The sequence below is a fragment of the Monodelphis domestica genome, chromosome 5 (genome assembly GCF_027887165.1).
Source record: "Monodelphis domestica isolate mMonDom1 chromosome 5, mMonDom1.pri, whole genome shotgun sequence".
Lineage (NCBI taxonomy): Eukaryota > Metazoa > Chordata > Mammalia > Didelphimorphia > Didelphidae > Monodelphis > Monodelphis domestica.
This window is the reverse complement of record NC_077231.1, coordinates 107,498,544-107,518,874: the sequence shown is the minus strand read 5'-3', so window position 1 is coordinate 107,518,874 and position 20,331 is coordinate 107,498,544. Positions and strand designations below refer to the sequence as shown.

The 20,331-nt window shown below is 36.7% G+C and overlaps 1 protein-coding gene across 2 annotated transcripts in view; it reads left to right on the top strand.

Annotated features, from left to right (window-relative positions):
• FBH1 (F-box DNA helicase 1) overlaps nt 1-19,504 on the top strand; it is an 81,825-nt gene extending 62,321 nt beyond the window's left edge. For both annotated transcript variants that reach the window (XM_056799028.1, XM_056799029.1), the window contains 5 exons: nt 9,172-9,369; nt 9,749-9,874; nt 10,264-10,370; nt 14,342-14,473; nt 15,886-19,504. In XM_056799028.1, coding sequence (XP_056655006.1) covers nt 9,172-9,369; nt 9,749-9,874; nt 10,264-10,370; nt 14,342-14,473; nt 15,886-16,056 — 734 coding nt within the window. In that variant the 3' untranslated portion in view covers nt 16,057-19,504. The remainder of the gene's footprint in view (nt 1-9,171; nt 9,370-9,748; nt 9,875-10,263; nt 10,371-14,341; nt 14,474-15,885) is intronic.
• The last annotated feature ends 827 nt before the right edge of the window (nt 19,505-20,331 follow it).

Below are 20,331 nucleotides of genomic sequence, written 5' to 3'. Positions count from 1 at the left end.
CAGTTCAGGGACCACAAACAAAAGTCACAGATTCAAATGAAGGCTTAAAAATGAAATCCAAAATAATGGGATCAAATTATAGAAAATTTAGAAACAATAACATAAAAGAAAATGGATAAAACAGTATACCAAAATCTGAGATACAGATAAAGCAGTCATAAAGGGGGAAATAGTGTTGCTATAAATATATAATTAATAAAATATAAAAAGAATCAACTGAATTTGCATTTTTAAAAAAGAAAGCCAACATAAAAGAAGCATTAAAAGGAGATATAAAAATTAAAGGATAAACTGAAAACTTTTAGAAAGCTGTAAATAATTTTTTAAAAACTCTAAAAACTCATTCTTTGAAAGATCTCAAAAAATTGATAAACCTTTAGCTAATATTATTTAAAAAAGAGGTCAGAGAGCAAAATCAACACAGTAGCAAATGAGCAAAGTGAAATTTTGATAAAACCAGAAGAAATAAAAATAATTTAAGCTTACTATGCAAAAGTTATTTGCTAACAAACTGAGAACACAAAAGAAATACAAAACCATTCTCAAAATTATAAAATACCCAAACTGGCAGGAGGCCTAATAGAGATTTTAAATAATCTAGGCTCAGAAAAAGAAATAGATGGGAATAAGTATTTATATAGCACCTTCTATGTGGCAAACACTGCTTAAATAAACAGTCTCTACAGATAATCTCATTTGACCCTCACAACAATTCTGCAAGATGAGTACAGTTATTATCTTCATTTTATACTTGAGGAAATTGAGGCAAACATGGTAAGTGACTTGCTCAGGGTCACACAACTACTAAGTGTCTGAGGGTATAGTTGAACTCAAGTCTTCCTGACTACAGACCTAGCTCTCTATCTTCTGTACCACGGACTTTTTAAAAAAGAATTATTCTTTTGTTTCAGCTATATCTAAGTCTTACTGTCCCCATTTGGGATTTTCTTGGCAAAGATATTGGAGTGGTTTGCCATTTCCTTCTCCAGCTCATTTTACAGATGAGGAAACTGTCACAAACAGGATTAAATGACTTGCCCAGGATCAAACAACTAATAACTGCCTGGGAGCAGATTTGAATTCAGGAAGATTAGTCTGTGTCCATGCTGGCACTGTATTCACTAAGTCACCTAACTACTCCCAAAAGGAATTACCAATGAATAATATTCCTCCCGATGGGTTCACAGAATTCTTTCAAACTCTCAAAAGAACAATTAATTGGTACTTATACTTCACAAATACCGAAAACTTTTTATGAGATAATAATCCTAATACTTAAACCAGAGAAGGATAGAAACAGAGGAATTATAGGCCAATAATATTAATTGATGTAATATAATTATATTTTTATTATATAATAATTAATTGATTCAAATTTTGATCAAAATCATGTCCAAAAGACTACAGCAATTTATCCAGCAAAACATTTATTAAGGGGGCAGCTGGGTAGCTCGGTGGATTGAGAGCCAGGTCCAGACATGGGAGGTCCTAGGTTCAAATATGGCCTCAGATACTTATTAGCTGTGTGATCCTGGGCAAGTTAGAACCCCCATTGCCTAGCCCTTGCCACTCTTCTGCCTTAGAACAATTACACAGTATTGATTCTAAGACGGAAGGTAATGGTTTTAAAAAAATTCATTAAAAGCCAGCCAAGATGTATACTAGAGATGTAAAGATGGTTTAATATTTGGACAATAATATAATCATTAAAAAACCAAAACTATATGAATATCTCAATAGATGTAGAAAAAGCCTTTTGACAAAGTACAAGACTCACTTATACTAAAAACCTTGGAAAGTATAGGCAAAGAGAGACCCTCTTTTTACATCATAAAAAGGATCAGTCTAAAACTTTAAGTGTCATATGAAATGAGGATATACTTGAACCTTTTCTAATAAATTTGGGAATGAATCAGAGACAATCATTCTCCCCAAAACTATTTGATATAGTTCTAGAAATGCTAGCAACAGCAATAAGACAAGAAAAAGAAACTTAAAATATAAAGATAGGGAAAGAGGAGATAAAACTTCTTACAGATGAAGGAAGAATTAGAAAAGATACAAATTGATACAGTTTCAACAAAATTCTAGGCTACAACATAATCCTTCAAAAATTAGTTGTATGTGTATATGATAACAAAATCCAAAGGCAGAAAAGAGAGGGAATCTCATTCTAATTAATTAAAAAATGCTTAAGGTACATTGTGATCAGTCTACCAAAAAACCCAGAAGATTTAAATAGACTCAAAGTGCTCCAAAAAGAAATATAGAAAACTTAAAATACCTACTAATTGCTTTGGGGCTATATTGTGCTATTATAATAGAGTCAATACTATGAAAATTCATTTCCACTTTTATGCTGTGCTATTAAAATTATAAAAAGAATACTTTATAAAATTTGGTAAAAGAATAAATTTCATTTGGAAAATTAAAAAATCTAAACTATCAAGACAAATAATGAAAGAAAGGTATGAGGAAAAATAGAATTTCCCAGACCTCAAAGTATTATAAAACAACAGATGTCAAATATTTTGTATTGGTTAAAAATTAGAGTGTATTTTAATAAACCAATAAACATGAATTACTTAGAGAAGATTTTTTTTTTGACAAAAACTGCTGGGAATACTAGAAAGGAGTCTAGAAGAAATTCAGTTTTGATCAGTACTCTGTACCACATTCCACAATACGTTATAAATTGAAATATTCTCTTAATATTAAATATAATTTAAAAACATACTATTAAAAAAATTGGAGCTGCTAGGTCAAGGTTGGTCTGGGAGTCGGGAAACTCCTCTTCTCGAGTCCAAATCCATCTTTAAACATCAGCTAGTTATCCTGGGTGAGTCACTCAACCCTGTTTGCCTCAGTTTCCTCATCTATAAAATGAGCTGTAGAAAGAAATGGCAAACCACTCCAATATCTTTGCCAAGAAAACCCCAAATTGGGTCATGAAGAGTTGAAGACACAACTGAAAAAATTACCAAACAACAACAACAATTGTATATTATTTTTCAGCTGTGGGTGAAAGCTATGTTCCTGCTATTCCCCAAAAAAAGAAGTATTCAAAGGATATGCACAGACATTTTCAAAAGAATTGCAAGCTATTAACAAGCACATGAAAGAATACTCCAGAACACCAATAAGAGAAATATACATCAAAACAACCATAAGGGGGCAGTTGGGTGGCTCAGTGGATTGAGAGCCAGGCCTAGAAATGGGAGGTGCTGTTTTCAAATCTGTCTTCAGACACTTCCAGTCTTTGTGACCCTGGGCAATTCATTTAATTACCTGACCCCCATTTCCCAGCCCTTACCATTCAAATCTGCCTTGGAACTAATACTTAGTATTCTAAACGGGAGTGAGGAAGGGAGGAAGGTAATTTAAGGAGTGATTAGTTCTAAATTAAAAAAAAAAGATTCTGAGGATATAATATAAATAATAAGGCTTTTTTTTTGTGGTGACAAAGAATGAAAATCTGAGAGACCTATGAATTAGAGAATAGATGAACATAATGTTATGAAATAATCTTGCATCGAACTCTTATCAGTGCAATGGCTAGCATTCCGGAAGACTAATGATGAAACATACTACCCATCTCCAGATAGAAAAATGAAGGATTCAGAATGAGAAGTTTTCATTATCATGGCCATTGTAGAATTTTTTTAATTGACAATACAGTTTCTAATACATTTTGTTTTTCTTGTGTCCTCAGTTGAGGAACTGGGGATTGAAACAGGATGGCAAAACATCAGATCTTGGCTAATTAAAACAAAAATTTTTGAAAACCCTTACCTCTGTCTTAGAATCAATATTATATATTGATTCCAAGGCAGAAGAGTGGTAAGGGCTAGGCAGTGGGGGTTAAGTGACTTGCCCAGGGTCACACATCTAGGAAGTGTCTGAGGCCAGATTTGAACCTCTAGTGCCTCCCATCTCTAGCCCTGGCTCTATGTCCACTGAACCTACCTAGCTCCGTCCCTCCTCACTCTGATTTCATCCTTCCTGCCTTCTCCTTTTTCCCACTTCTTGATTTCCCTGTTGAATACAATGTGTGTCTTTGCCCAGCTCTGTGTGTGTGTGTGTGTGTGTGTGTGTGTGTGTGTGTGTGTGTGTGTTATTCTCCCTTTTGACCATTTCAAATGAGAGTAAGGTACAAGTGTCAGCTGCTCCTCTTCCTCCATGTTTATGTAGATCAGCAGTTCTCAACCTCTCAATTTGTAGCAATGAGAATACATAATGCATATCAGGTATTTACTACATAACTGTAGCAAAATTACAGTTTTGAAGTAGCCAACAAAATAATTTTTTGGTTTGGGGTCACTGCAACATGAGGAACTGTATTGCGGGGTCACGGCATTAGAAAGGTTGAGAACCACTGATGTAGAGATTTACTTACACTTTCTGATCATATGATAAAATTTTCCCTGGCCTATCTTTTCCTTTTCCTTCTCCCTCTCCCTCCAGCATGCTCCCTTCTCCTTTCTTTCCATTGTTTTCTTGAGGTCATCAAGACATAACAGAACCATTTCCAGGCCTTATCTAATTGGACTCCCTTTTTAACCCTTGATAATGTTATGGTTCAGCAGGGATATTCATCTCCCCATATTTGAACGCAGTAGTTTATCCTTTAGTCCTTTATCATTGTTCCTTTCTTTTTGGCTGCTAGTGATATTTTTTCTTTAACCTGGAAGGACACTTTGGATTTTGACTGATGTTCCTGGGAGTTTTCATTTTGGGGTTTCTTTCAGGAGGCAACTGGTCTGTTCTTCCTATTTCCACTTTGTCTTTTGGTTCTAAGGGATCTGGACAGTTTTCTTTTAAGATTTCTTGAAATATGATATTTATGTCAAGGTTTGTAAGGGTTTTTTTGGTCATCACATTCAGATAGTCCAATAATTCTTAAATTTTTTCTCCTTGTGATCTGTTTTCCAGATCAGTTGTTTTTGTTAGTAGATGACCTTATATTTTCTTTTATATTTTTAGCCTTTTGACATTGTTTTAATTAATATGTTTGCTGCCAAGGCACCATCAGCTTCTTTTTGGCTCACTCTAATCTTCAAGAAGTTTATTGCTTGGGCAAAATTTCACATTTCTGTGCCAATTCTTTCTTCCATAGCTCTTGTTTGTTTTCCAATTTTTTTCTTTAAATGCTCTCATTTCATTGATAAAGGTGATTTTTAATTTTTTAAACTATTACTTCATTCTCTTCCAGGAAGAGGCCTTGCTTTGGATGTTTTGGAGTAATTTTTTTTTCTTGTGTTTATGTCTTGAATTTTCCTGCCAACATAATAACTTTATAGTGGATTTCTTTTTTTGTTTGATCTTTTTTTCCAACCTGCTTCCTGACTTTGGGTTTGATGTATGGGTGGTGGAGAAGACTGGGCTAATTCTGCTGTTCCTTTTTTGGGGGTATTTAGTGTCGTATTATTCCAGGATCTTAGGGACAATCTGGAGGCTTGCATGCTGGGCTAAGCCACTACATGAACTCACTACATGAGTTCAGCAGTTTCTTGAGCTGGGGTAGTTTTACAAAAGAGTATATTGTTACTGTACTATACCCCTTTTAGCCAGCTAGAAATTTCATTTGGTTCAGAATAGCAGAACTATGGACTCTCCTGTGGTCTGGGAATTCTGCCTTGGTTATTTCCTACAGCTCAAGCTAGATGTTAGAAGCGAGACCTTGCTCTTCTAGAGTCTGGGTCTCATCACTGTTTCTTATGTGCTTCTGAAATTCCTCCTTTCTCCTCCATTCAGAACCTAGGGCCTGCTTACCTGGGAATGTCACTCCCCTAAATAGGTCCCTTTCTTAGTCAAGAAAACAGCCAATTGGCACCTGTCCCCATCACAGTAATCCAGTATGGACCCGGGACCTTTAGCCTCTTCCCTGGGCCCTGGAGTTCTTTTCACATAGCATGCTCTGGCCTGACCCATGCCTAGTGTGTACAGAGCACCTGACTGTCTCCCTCTTGTAAGCTGAGTTGAACAAATGAGTCACTGTGACTTTCTGGATTTCCTCATCATGATTTAGTCTGGTCCTTTTTCTAGATCTGTTTGGGTAAGTTAGTGGAGGGGAGCTCAGCTTTACTGCTCCTCACTGCTTTGCCATCTTGACTCTGCCTCCTAATGTTATTGTTTCTATATATGTTCCAGGTCTACACAGCTCTGTTCTGCATCAGCTCATCTATGGCTCAGGTTTCTCCAAAACTTGCCCATTTTGTCATTTCTTAGGACACAAAAATATTCCGTTGCATTCATATACCACAACTTGTTCAGCCATTCTCCCAATGACTGAGACCCTTTTAGTTTTCAGTCTTTGCCACTACAAAAAGAATTGCTGTAAACATTTTTGTACATATGGAACCTTTTCCCTTTTATATGACTTCTGACCAATGGGTTTTTAGACCAAATGAATACATTAATGTTCAGAATAAGGAAGGGTAATAGTGATATGATACTTTGTCCTGGTCAAATCATAGTGTCTAAATTTATGATCCTGTGGTCCTTTTCAGTGATTAATGCATTATTTTAAAAGGGATTGATAAACTACACTTGTTACAGGGAAAGGTGATTAGAAAGGTGAAGTGACTAAAGTCAAGTAAATGCCTTGTCTTTAGAAAATAATGTCCTTGAGTAAATCCTTTTTTATTTACATATATCCAAATAGACGTAGAATGTTTTCTGGGTAGCATTGTGACTAGAAAATGGCCACTTAGAACACAAGTATTTATTGTTCTCTTAATTATGTTATGGTGATTGGAAAGTAGGCAAATGGATTAATAATTTTCTGTTTTCTCAATCACCTTTTTCAGTATTAACAGACAGGACTTTTTTTCCCCCTTTTGTGTTTAGTGTTTAGTGGAGTATTCCTATCTCTTTCAGCTCCTGAGAATCAGTCCTTCAATTTTATTAAAATTATGTAACTTCTATTTCTCTTTGTGCTGTCTTCTTAACTTTCAATTGCCTTTAAGATCACTGCCATCTTTCAGTCATACAGGTTAGCAGCAAGTGAATCACTCAAGTCCCCTCTTTCTTTCACCCTGTTAGATTCAATCACTTGCCAAATATTATTAATTCTGCCTTAGCTTCTCTTATATTGATTAAGTGTCTCCCTTCCCCAGCAATGTTCAGTTCAACTACCAAAGTAATATTCCCAAAGAACAGATACTATTGTGCTGCTCCCTTGTTCAAAAAACACTTTATCTTTTGAATCTAATACCAACTCATCTGTCCTTTCATGCCCATCACAACTTGACCTTAGCATGTTTTTGCAGCTTTATTTTAAGTTCTTTTCCTTTTGCACAAGCTGCCCCCTCCCATGCCACCCCCTTGCTGTATCCCAAATTGCTCTTTCCTCCTCTCCACCTCGCAGAATCCACAGCTTACTTCAAAACTCAGCTCCAGTGCCACTTTTTCCTGAGTCTCCATCAACACAGAATTACCTGTTTACTTTATATGTATCTTGTAACAACTCATATATGTACATGTGACCTTTGCATTTAAGAAGCCCTTATTATTATTATTATTTTATTTTTTATTTTTTTTAAACCCTTACCTTCCAGCTTGGAGTCAATACTGTGTTTTGGCTCCAAGGCAGAAGAGTGGTAAGGGCTAGGCAAGGGGGGGTTAAGTGCTTGCCCAGGGTCACACAGCTAGGAAGTGTCTGAGGTCAGATTTGAACTCAGGACCTCCCATCTCTAGGCCTGGTTCTCAATCCACTGAACCACCCAGCTGTCCCCCAAGAAGCCCTTATTATTGATTGATTAGCTAATATGGTGTTTGGGCTCTTCTCTTTATCGTGGAGACTGAGTTATATAATTAATCTTTTTTAGGAAATAGTGGTAATATTTGGTTTTTTCATTTTCCATTTTTGGATGTAAGTTTGTATAAAATATGCATACCATATTTCTCATTCTTCTTACTTGGTATCAGTTTTTATCTCTGTGCTAACAAATTGATAACCTGTGCACAGATAGTTCATTTGCAAAGGATTCCCACATTGATAAGCAGTAATTTTCTGTCTGCTGAAGTGCAACCAATTTCAGGGTTTTGTGTGTGTGTGATATAATATGGTGTTTGCCCATGTCTTACCTATAGATCTTAAAGAAAGTACTCCCAATATATAGGTATTCTGTATAATCCACTAATATTTAGTCTCTTGGATCTGAACCCTCTCCCCAACATATTTTCTAATTTGTCTTTCCATCTTCTCTAGGTGTGGACCATTTTAGTGAAGAATTATAGTTTAACTTGAAAGAGCTTATTATATTCTTCATTCTTTATCTCTTTGTCATCTGCAACAGTGGCATATAAGTACTAATTATCTTTACAGTGCTTTTTCTTTTTTAACAAATATCTCACAAGTACTGTAATTCAAAAAGACTGTGTTCCATGAAAAGTTATTTCTTGTTATCTTTGAGCCTGTGATGAACCTCTCCAATTCTAGGTGATACCGTAGATAAAGTGCTGGACTTGAAATCAGAAAGAACTGAGTTCAAATACAGCCTCAGATGTGTCCTAATTGTGTGACCTTGGGCAAGTCACTTAACCTGTCTGCTTCAGTTTCCTTTGCTGTATGATGGGATAGCTTATGATAGCTTCTACCTCTCAAGGTTGTTGTGAGGATAAAATGAGATAATGTGTTTAGTAGTACCTGGTACATTATAGGCACTAAATAAGTACTTATTCCTCCTTCTACCTTTCCCCCTTTCCCCTTTATTTGCCTTTCTCAGGAAGACCTATGAGGTATCCTCCTATTTAATGGGACAATCTTTTTTGACTTTTTGTTTTATTTAAAGCAGAACTGAGTAACAACTGCTTAGTTACTATTAATAGATAGTCTGAAACACTATGATTCTTAACCCCTTCTGCCCCTCTACTACCTAGGACTTGGGACTATTTTATATTTTTCTTTGCTTCATGAGTTGTCATGACAGAAGAATCCATAACTTGTAGATAGCCTCACACTGAGGAAATTTAATATATTTGAGAGACTGCTTCTTCCAAAGCATTCCTTGCTTTGAAGCTTTTCTAGCTATGGCCAAAGCCTTTGAGAACTCAGGGTTACTTATTGCCACATTGTGACATTAGAATAGGACTTTTAAGGATGGAATACGTAGCCACTTAAGTTTTATAGTAATCTTGTTCATTTCAGTGTCTGTGTATTTTCTTTAGAAAACCTTACCATCAAGGACAGATTCATCAGGAGGTGGGTGCACAAAGATGGCTACGGTGGCTTAAAAAGGTATGCCGTTGCTGCTGAAGACAAGGAACTCATGGCAAAGATTGCAGTGGTTGAAAAATATAATGTCAGGATCCCAGAACTGGTGAAGAGGATAGAAAAGTGCCATGTAAATGATGTAGGGTTTGCAGGTAAGGGAAAATAGGCTCTCTCTTCCCTAATTGCATTCTGTAACACTCATATCTATATTTCTGCAGTATTCCTAAGGGGAACTTGTTGCCAACTCAGTGACTCCATTGATGTCATGGTAGTGCTTGACATAATAGGCGGTCATAGTGTTATTCTCTCCTTCCAAGAATGTTACCAACCATTCAGTAGCTTGACTCCCAGTTTTTTTGATCCTTCCATTTTACCCTTGTTCTTTACCCACTCCTCAAACCTAGATAATTGCTAGGAAAGTATGGTCAAAGATTTGGCAATGAGGACAGAGTAGAGACACTTCAATGCTATATTTTTTCCTCTTCCTTCTCAAGCCCCATTTCACTATGTTTTACCTTCTTCTTATTCTAGAATATGTTTTGGGCACCGTTCACAAAGCCAAAGGCTTGGAGTTTGACACAGTTCAGATTTTGGATGACTTTGTTAAAGTTCCTTGTGGCAGGCATAACTTTCCACAGCTTCCTCACTTCAGAATTGGTAAGAATATCACAAGTTTTCCATGTAAACTGTAAAAATGATTGTAACAGGAAGGCAGTGTTTTCTCATGGCTGCTATACTTTTTGTTGGAGAGAGGGTTTTTGTGAGGAAAATGATTTCTTTCTTTTTTTTTTTAACCCTCGCCTTCCATCTTGGAATCAGTACTTCCAAGGCAGAAGAGTGGTAAGGGCTAGGCAATGGGGGTCAAATAACTTGCCTAGGGTCACACAAGGAAAATGATTTCTGAGGCACTATTTTAACATCACTTGTCACATAAGGAATAATAGGAGGGGCTAGAGAAGATTTAAATATGACTATATTTTTGTCAGTTATTTAATTTTTTTCTTTGAAGTAACTTTCTCCTTTCTTGCCCCACCCACCTCCTATAGAGTCATTTCCCGATGAGGAATGGAATTTGCTGTATGTTGCAGTGACTCGTGCCAAGAAATGTCTCATCATGACCAAGTCATTGGAGAACATTTTAACTCTGGCTGGGGTAAGAGAGATAGATGATTGATAGATGATCTGACAGAGTTTGACTTTTCCATCAGATGAGACCTGGGATATATAGTCACATTGTCAAAGGCCTGGAAATTGTAAAAACTGAATTAGAGTACAGAATTTGGGGAAATTAAAGTGATATACTAGATTAATAAACTCTAGTCTGCAGGGCAAGACCTCTGTATCTTGGCAAGGATCTAATGGAAAATGGCAGAAAGGTGGAGTTCTGAGCCTGCCAGTGGCTCAGAGGCTGATTATACAATAGAGTACCCATAATTTTTCTATTTTTTGCCTGGGATAGCTTATTCTCCAAGTTTTGCTATAGTTGTTGATATTTCTTCCTTTGCATCTTCTATTTCTTTGAAAAAGAAAATCAGGTAAAACTAATTTCTCTATAAATTTTCTTCATACACTATTTCCCCATTTTTCTACTTTGTTTCTGAAGAAGTAGTTACCATTGTCAAGAAAGACTTCTTTCTGTAAGTGGAATGAATATGTTTTGTGAGGGGCTGAATGAAAAGTTCAAATGGTTACTTGTCACTGGCTAGAATATCCAAATGGTCTATTCAGTCCTCATTCTCTAATACTCAATAGCTGTCTCTTTCCCATAGTGTTCTGACATATCCTTTATACTTCATTATTTCTCCTTTCTACTTTTCCTGGGTTCCTTTGAGCTTTTGGCTTTTCCGATATACCTCATATCTGTAGAGAGATTAAATGTCAGGTAACTAGAACTATAAAAATTGTCCAATTCCCATTTTCTTTTCCCTGAACCAAAGAGGCTTATGCTACAAGCTGAAACTTGAAAGAAAAGGATATCTTAAGTATATCACTGCCTTTCAGTCCTAAAAGTCATCTTTCTCACAAGTACACATGCTCCTTTTCCAGCTACCCTGGCTAAAGCAGGCTTTGACTTTGTGTAACACCCTTGTGAATAGCTGCTGAAAGAAGGTAGAAGTATCGAGTGCTCTAGAATCAGTTAATTTTGTCACTGTTTGCCTTTAGTATGTAGGATTGAAAATTTTATAGACTAATGTAAGTTGCCAAGAGTAGCACACATATATATATATACATATATATACATATATATATGGATATATTTATCCATATAATTTCCCTTCCATGTTTACAGTGAGAATGACTGGAAACCAACTAGGGAAAAACCAAGTAAAAATGGTACATGCCTACAGCCAAGATAGCCAAGGAAAAATCAGACAGACAGACAGACAGACAGATAGATAGATAGATAGATAGATAGATAGATAGATAGATAGATAGATAGATAGATAGATAGAGGGAGGGAGGAAGGGAGGAGGGGGTAGGGTAGGTAGGTAGGTAGGTAGGTAGGTAGGTAGGTAGGTAAAGCAAACATTTATCAAACATTTACTTTGTGCCAGGAACTGCATTATGTGCTGGGGATACAAATACAAGCAAGTAAATTAGTCTTACCCTCCAGGAGTTGACATTCTTATAGGAGATAACATCTAAGAGGGAGCTGAAAACAGGGGAAGAGGCTTATTTGCATTTGGTGTGAAAATGGTTGGAAAGTATCATGGAAACTTGGGTTTGGACAAGTTAAGGAGAAAAGTTATCAGCCCATTGCCCTGGGAGTGAAGCCCAATTATCTAGGACACTGGGAAAGGGAGGATGAGGATGAAGATGAAGATTACATCTGCCTACTGATTTAAACTGCAATGGTCCTCAAAATCATCCAAGCTAACATTTTCATTTTATAGATGGAATAACATGAGCCCCAGAGAGAGGAAGAAATTTGTTAGTAGAATACAAACCCCCTTGGGCAAGCCTGGCTAAATTTTTGTTTTTGTATTCCCAGCTTTTAGAACAGTGCCTGGCATATAGTACAGATTTGATAAATGCTTGTTGAATTAAAGTGGGATCACCCCTAAATAATTATAGTTAGTTAATAGGAGTTATTTTTACATAGGTACATATAGTTAATAGAAGAGTTGGAGTCATGGTTACCTTGCATTTTTATTGTGGTGAATGTTAAATATTTATTATATAATAGTTTCATTTTTATAACAGCATTGCCAAGTAGGCACATTGTAATTATTATCCTCAATTTGACAGATGAGCAAACTAAGGTTTTTGTTTTCACTCATTTTTAGTGAGTGACAGAACTGGGAGTAGAGCACAGGGTTTCTGGTTTTTAATTATGGTGATTCTAATTAACTATACAATCCTCACTTGTAAAACAAGGATAAACATTTTCTTTACCTTCTACCTCACAGGATTATTTTGAGAATTAAAATGAAATAATATATATACTATAATCAGTAACCATTAACCATTTTATAAATATATACTATCATTACTGTTTATCATGGAATTAGAAAGCATGAGCTGGGGAAATATACTAATAATCCCAAATGCAAACTCAGGTCTTCTTGATTCTAGGTGCAGCACTCTTATCAACTATGCCATCTAGCTGCTGGGTTGGATATAGTGCTTTACTCCAAATGAGTAGAAATGGGTGGATTATTATCTGAATTACAGAAATTATATTATTTTCGTCCCCAACCCACCCTTCTTTGAAATATCTTTATTGTCATCACTCTTAACATCCTTGGTGCCATCTTGTGAATTTTAAAAATATTCCACCCTAATCAGATTGTACTTTAGAAGATCTGATTTAGCTATTTCCTGATCAGTAACAATGGAGAAATACTTGGAATAACAGAATCAAGTCTTGGAAACTCTACATTTCTCCATCCTTCTTAGTTTAACAAGATTAGGAAGGTCTGTATCAAACTCAAGATTTAATTATCTGAGGAAATGGCCTTCAACAGACATGTGCAGAAAAAAGGACAGACCCCTGGACTGTCCTAAGTCAAGCTAAGTGATCACTGGTACAGATGAGATGCAGGAAAGTGATGTAAAACCGTCTATATAAGGCACGTCACTTCCACTCTCTTCCTCTTTCCCTGGAGAGGTGACTCTGGCTGAGATTGTGCTAGGCATTTCAACATCTTGGAGTATTGGTGGTGAGTTTGCCTTGAGCTCATTCAGGTTCGGGCATCTGAGTTTAGCCTTTCTTTTTCTGGAGTTCTGGCTGACTCCTTCTTCCTTCATACTCCAAATTCTTACTCCCTTATCTCCTGATCTCCCCACCTAATACTAGTGGGGGGGGGGGGAGAAAAAACCCACTTCTTCTTCCTTCTCCTTAATCTCCTCCACTATCAATTAAGTCACCATAAAAAAATTCCAGCTGACTTGGGTATTTTATTATTTGGGATTTCCCCTAGCGACCACTTAAATTTATAGATTTTTCAGTCTCAACCATAGTTTTAAGCTTTACAATCTTTAACTCCTCACTTTCACTCACCCCCCATATTAAATCAGTTGCTTGATCTTACTAGTTTTACCTCCACAGATCTCATATCTTTTCCCATCTTTCTATTTTCTTTATCTCATCTCATCTTAAAATTTATATTGTTTTAAATTCTATAATGTATATAATTATTAGTATTTTTATAAATAAATATACTCATTGGGCTTGCATGCTCAAAAAGTTCTTACAGATAGAGGTACAAACCAAAAAATTTTGAGAACTGCTCTAGGTATCTTTCCAGATTATAAATTGCAGAGAAAGCACTGACATACACTGGTAGAAGTTTCCTTTTACCAGAATTCCCCATTGATGTGGAATCACTGATCTAAAGTCTGTTTCATATCCTTAATCCTTTTATCTCTAATTCTGTAGATATTTAAGGAGTTAGAGAAAAAGAGGCAGAGAAGCCAAAGGCCCAGATAATCCATAGATAGATCAGGCAGATTAGTTTCCTTAATGATTTAGAAGTGGGATGAGGACATCCAATTTCTCCAGCAAGAGCTATTGGGGGAGCTGATATGGTGCTGTCTATAAAATGCTTGAAATTCTTTTAAGACTACTTCAGGGGTGGAAGATAGCATCAGTATTACTCTTAATATCTCTGTCTTTTCTAGGAGTACTACTTTCAAGCAGAGCTAACCAGAAATGTCTTAAAAAGTGGAGATGTACTTTGTTATGTGAGGCAGTGCAATAACATTATCCCTGCAGAGTCTATCCTCACCATGAAGAAACATCCCATCACTTATGTACGTAGGTCTGGATAGCTGCTTTTGACATTGGACCCAATTTGATTTAACAGTACTTAATATGTTTTTTTCAGCAATATGCCTACTATTGTGCTATAAGTGGTTGGAGAAGGGTGGGGAGATATATAAGAGAAAGATTTTTAACAGACAAGAAAAAAAATGTTATTCAATGCCTACCAAGCCTATGATATTGGGAGAGAACTCAAACATAAAAGAAACCTGTAAAAATAATACAAATCAATGCTAGATTTTGAGTAACATTCAGAGACTGCCAAGGACCACTATGGGTTATAGTGGTTTGAAAAGTTTCACTGAATCAAAGCAAAAGTACCATGGACCAGCCTTTGATCATCTGAATTGCTCTGACACCATTGTTAAATTGAGAAGCAGATGATGAGAACATCCCAGTCATCTTTGGCTCTTTATCTTCTGATTTAAGAAAGTCTCCTTTTATTATTTTTTTTCTCCTTTTATTTTTAAGAGCTTATACTACAGAGTAGGGTCTATTATGGAACTGGTTCTGGTGCCTATTCAGCAGGTGATCTTTAATCTGAAGGAAGTATTGGGGAGGAGTTAAAGCAATAAAATAATAATAGGTAACATTTATATAGTTCTTTATGGTTTACAAAAGGGCTGCTAAGTGGCATAGTGGACAGAGGACTGGAAAAAGGAGTCAGGCATTCAGATCTCGTTTCAGACACTTATTGGCTGTGAGACCCTAGGCAAGCCTAGCTCAGCCACATTTTCCTTTTCTTTAACATTGGGATAACAGCACCTACTTTTTACAAGGTTGTTACAAATAAAATAACTTTTGTTATCTCTTTTCAAATCTTAAAGCATTATATAAATGCTAGTTATTGTTACTTTTAAAAAGAACAATAATAGTCTCATTTATTCCAACAATTACTGGGAGGTAGGTGCTATAATTATTTCCATTTTGTAGAGGCTAAAGCAGAGAGAGTAGCCCAAGCCAGTAAGTGTCTAAAGCTGGATTTGAACTTGGGTCTTCTTGACTCCCCAGTCCTGCCCACAGACCATAGTTCTACTTAGTCCCCAAAGTATGATTCAACCTTAGATTATATAACCATGGTTAATTTCCTTGGATCTCATTGGAAGTGGTAGATTTTTGTTTGAAGAATAGTCATGAAGTAGCCTTTTCCTTCCATCCTCCATATGGCTGAATTTCATTTTGTCATCCTGCAGATACAATAGAAAAGAATATCTATTTGATAAATATTTTATGTTTTAAATTTCATTATAAAATCTCAGATACTTTAGCAAACCAAAAACAGTTTGATTGGGAATCAGTTGTGGCAGGACCATAATACTTACACAGTGACAGTGTCTCCTCTAGATACAATCTCGCTCATTAGTTTTTCTCTTTGCCTTCTTTTCTCTATCCCTCACTTCAGAGTGGCAGAAAGGAAGACAAAGGGGGCTTCCTCTGCCATGCTTGTGCAGAGCAGCGTCTTGGGCCCGTGACATTTCTGACAGCCTCACCAGAGCTGATATTTACAATGGAACATACCTTTGAAGAGTTGGAGTTGCCCAGACATGAAGCTCAGCTTTTCGGTGTCTTTTGAAAGCCAAGGCAAAGTTTCTCATCAGTATGGAACTCCTTGTCATTAGTTTCCTGGAAAGAAGGAATATGAGAGTTGGGGTGGGGAAGACCAGCCTCTCACCACACCCGGAGTCTATTAATCTATGGAAGATCAACTTCAATGGTTTCTGGAGTCCTTAGCTCCTGAACTTAGCGTCTTCTAGTGTTGGACTGTTTTCTGTTTTTATACATAGGCTCAGGGGTGTGTTTGATTCTTCCAACCAGTTCCAAGATGTTTCCTGTCTGGTACCATTTGCCTTCATCCAATGGCCAAAGCCCTTATAATACTCTATGATTAATTCAGGATTTATCCATCCATTTGTAGAACAGTTTCTTAAAACCTATTCCTGTCGATAATTCTTGGATTCATTCATTCAGAAGCATTCCCACCTGCTAAAGATATCTGGTTTCCGAATTCATTTTGTTTATACATTAAAGCCTAATGATGTCTGTTATCTTGAGAGGTCTAGGCCTTTTGTAATTACAGTACGTGAAGTTGGTTTGGTATCCCAACCATCTGACAAAAGCATAATAGAATCACAGGGCAGAGGCCCAGAGCAGAGCTTCTCAAGGTCCATTAGCTTATTTGGCACATGTAACCAGCAGCCACTTAAGATAGGACATGAGATGGCATTGAACTCAGTAATGAGGGATACTGCTGAATGTGGATGAAGGCCACCCTCCGTGCCCAGTGCTTTATGTAGGTGTAGGCGCCCCTCCCATGATTTCAAGATTAATGTGTCCTCACAGGCATCCATACTGACACTGGTTATGACTTCACCTGACTCAGCTGACATGCGATGACTGCTTATGCCATCTTTTAAACAAAAAATATTCTTGTTACAATGAATTGCCTTTGATTAAGGCACTTCTATTACAGCTTAGAAAATTAGATTGAGTCTGTGTCTTGGGCATCAATTGGATATATATATGTGTGTGTGTGTGTATGTGTGTATACATATATATACACATGTATGTGCATATATGTGTGTGTGTATATATATATATATATATATCCCTTTCATCATAGATGTGCATAGAATGTGGGCTGGGTGTGCCAGCATACTGCGGGTGAGAATTTAATTCGCCCCTTCCTTTGCCCTTAGTTGAAGGTCCCAGAGTGTCCTCTGGGGAAGGACTTAGGCAAATGCCCCCCAGCACACATTCTGTCACCCATGAGCGGCAGTCCTCTTCGGAAGGTGGATGAGTTCTTAAAGTGGAAAGTCCACCACCTATTCCTAATGGTTTAGGGACTCCCAGCCGAGACGACTAGCTCATCAGTAGGACCTTGTGCCCTTATGAGTGGATAGACAGCAGAGAAGGGGTGAAATGGAAATGATTCAATCTGATATATTTGCCCATATCCTCAAACCAAAATTAAAATCAGGAGCTTTATGAGATACACACTGACTCCGGGAAGTAATGGAGCAATAAATAATAAACTTCCCCTACCTTCCAACTCCCAGACTCTGTCAGAGAGATCAGGAACCTGTAGCCTAAGGAAATATTCTTGCATAGTTACAGAATAGGAAGGAAAGGCTAAATATTAAAGATTGAGTGGGCCCAGCTTAGCAGCTCAAAGGTTCATCATCTTAAGTCATCATTGACACCCCAACTATAAGAAATCAGTAAATTTTCAAAACCTGAATATTCCGATTTGAATAGAAGGGATATACTAAGCTATTTTATCTCCAACCCTGTTTTTTATGATGTAAGGCAGAGAATTTGAATTTGAATTGTCTAGCCAAAGCATTTTTCTGTGCTTTTGTCATGTTACCACCAAGAACTTTCAAGCTTCAGCAGGGTTCCAAAAGTTAGTGGGATTTGTGTACCATGTTTTATCCTTAATGATTCCTAATGATGAACCTTGGGTTCCCTTTCACTACCACAATGTTGGACCCCGCCAAGATTACATGTAAAGGAAGAGAGTTCTTATCCAGGGCTGTCTAGAAGTCCAAATTTCATTCCATTAAATTAGGGCACAGACGGGTCTTTTATGATATAGGATGATGGAAATCCATTTCTAACCCTACTAACTAAAAGTCAGTGTGGTTAGATTGATGGTAACTTAAAACAGCAATTTATAAGCACTTTCCCCAACTGTTTAATTAGCATAACTAGCTCTAACATCTGCTAGAGTTCTATTTATGTCATCAGAGGACTTGAGAAATTTATGATTTGTCTTGATGATCCAATAATATTAAGCACCTACTTTGTGCAAAGCATTGTGCTACTTTGGCATGGGGTACATGAAGACAAATCCCAAGGTACTTATTCTGTTGAAGGAGGGGAAATAAAACGAAAGATGTTTAGAACAAAGGAAATTGAAATAGTGAGCAAATTTCAACCTTCAAAAGGGGGAGAAGCAATGAAAGAAACCAAATACCATCTCAAAAGATGAAACAGGTTATAGTTTAGCAGATAAACAGTTGTTAGTAATGTGGATGTTATTGGTGACCCCACTGTATGTGCATACTCAGAACAAAGAGAATAAATAAAAAGCACGAATAATAAAAAGATTTGCCATAGTATCAAAACAAGTCATTGCTGAACTAAACAAGTATTTGACAATGAAAAATCAAAAATGTACAACAGAAAAAACAGATCTTTTAATTTTTTTTTTTTTAATAGAGAAGTTTGACCAATATAAAGCTATTTCCATGAGACCCAAAAAGCTGAGAAAGTGCCTTTGGAAGCAAACATTTGGCTTGTTTGCAAGTGGGAGAAATGACAAGCAAAGGTTTTGAATATTAATTTTGTAAAATCTTAAGAAGGATGATAGTGAAACAGAAGCAGTATCATCTCCTAAAACAAAATCAGTGAAAGGGAAAAAAGTTTAAAAAATTTTTGACAGGAAATCCAGCCAAGTCAAGTCATCCTAAGAGAAAAAAAGGTGGAAAAGCTCTGGGAAGCTCATTATAACGAACTTTTCACCTCAAGAATAGTTGGAGCACCATACTTTGACCCAATCATCACAGCCCTATGGTAGGAAGATAGAAATGGGGGAAGAAAACTTTTCAAAGATTGGAAGAGCAGCCAGATTTGACCAAGTACATATGATCCATACTAGAGGCCAAGCAATTGTGAGAGTTTTAAAGGATTGATGTACAAGGTATTTAAAGAAATACAAAAAAAAGTGTGCCCAAAAAACTCAGACCAAACTCATCAGAAAAATGAAACTCGAAGAAACAGCAGCTACTGACCAGTCTGCCTACTCATGTAGACAAAATCTTGATGAGAATCATTCATATGTAAATCAATGAAGGTATTAGTAGGGAAAAAGCAGTCTTTCTCAAGGTTTCATATACATATTTGTAGTACTTTTTTGTGGTAGCAAAGAACTGGGAACAAAAGTAGGTGACCATCATTTGGGAGAATGATTAAACAAATTGTGGTTCATGAATGTCAAAGAATAAAAAGTTAAACGAAAAGTCTCTTTCTTTGTCTCCCTCTACACACCTACCCCAACACACCTTAAGAGAGAATTCTCAAACTCCAGCCCACAAAATTACAGAGGGTGACTTGAACCAGATTAAAATGTAATTTGGAAATCTATAACAAAATTAATAAAAACACAACATAGATGATGTTAATTTATGGTTTTCCAAGTCAATATGTGGCTAGAAGGGATTAATTTATTCTTGAGTTTGACTGCTCTCTTAAGGGATGAAGGATGGACAAGGTTTTTTCAGAACATATCTTTCTCCTCCAAATGGGCAGGCAGGAGGTAAGGCCTTCCTTTGCTCTTTTCTCTATTCTGCCCCAGACCTTTACTGAGATACCTCGCCACCCTCCTCTATCTCTGTTTTTTAGGCATCTGTATAAGGCACCATAAATTTCTTTTTTTTTTTTTAAACCCTTACCTTCCTTCTTGGAGTCAATACTGTGTATTGGTTACAAGGCAGAAGAATGGTAAGGGCTAGGCAATGGGGGGTAAGTGACTTATTTAGGGTCACACAGCTAGGAAGTGACTGAGGTCAGATTTGAACCTAAGACCTCCCTTCTCTAGGCCTAGCTCTCAATCCACTGAGCTACGGAGCTGCCCCCCATAAATTTCTTAATTGGCCAAAAAGTTTTCAGGTATAAAAAGGAAAACCCTAGAATTTTTGGATAGGGGTTTAAACCTCAAGCCTTTTTATTTCTGTATGTAGCAAGCTAGTCACTGGAATCTTCCATTGTACTCTAGCATGCAAGTAGCTGATGTGAGTAGATAGAATAACAGCCTTGGGGGAAATAAAACTATCTTAAACAGTAGTCA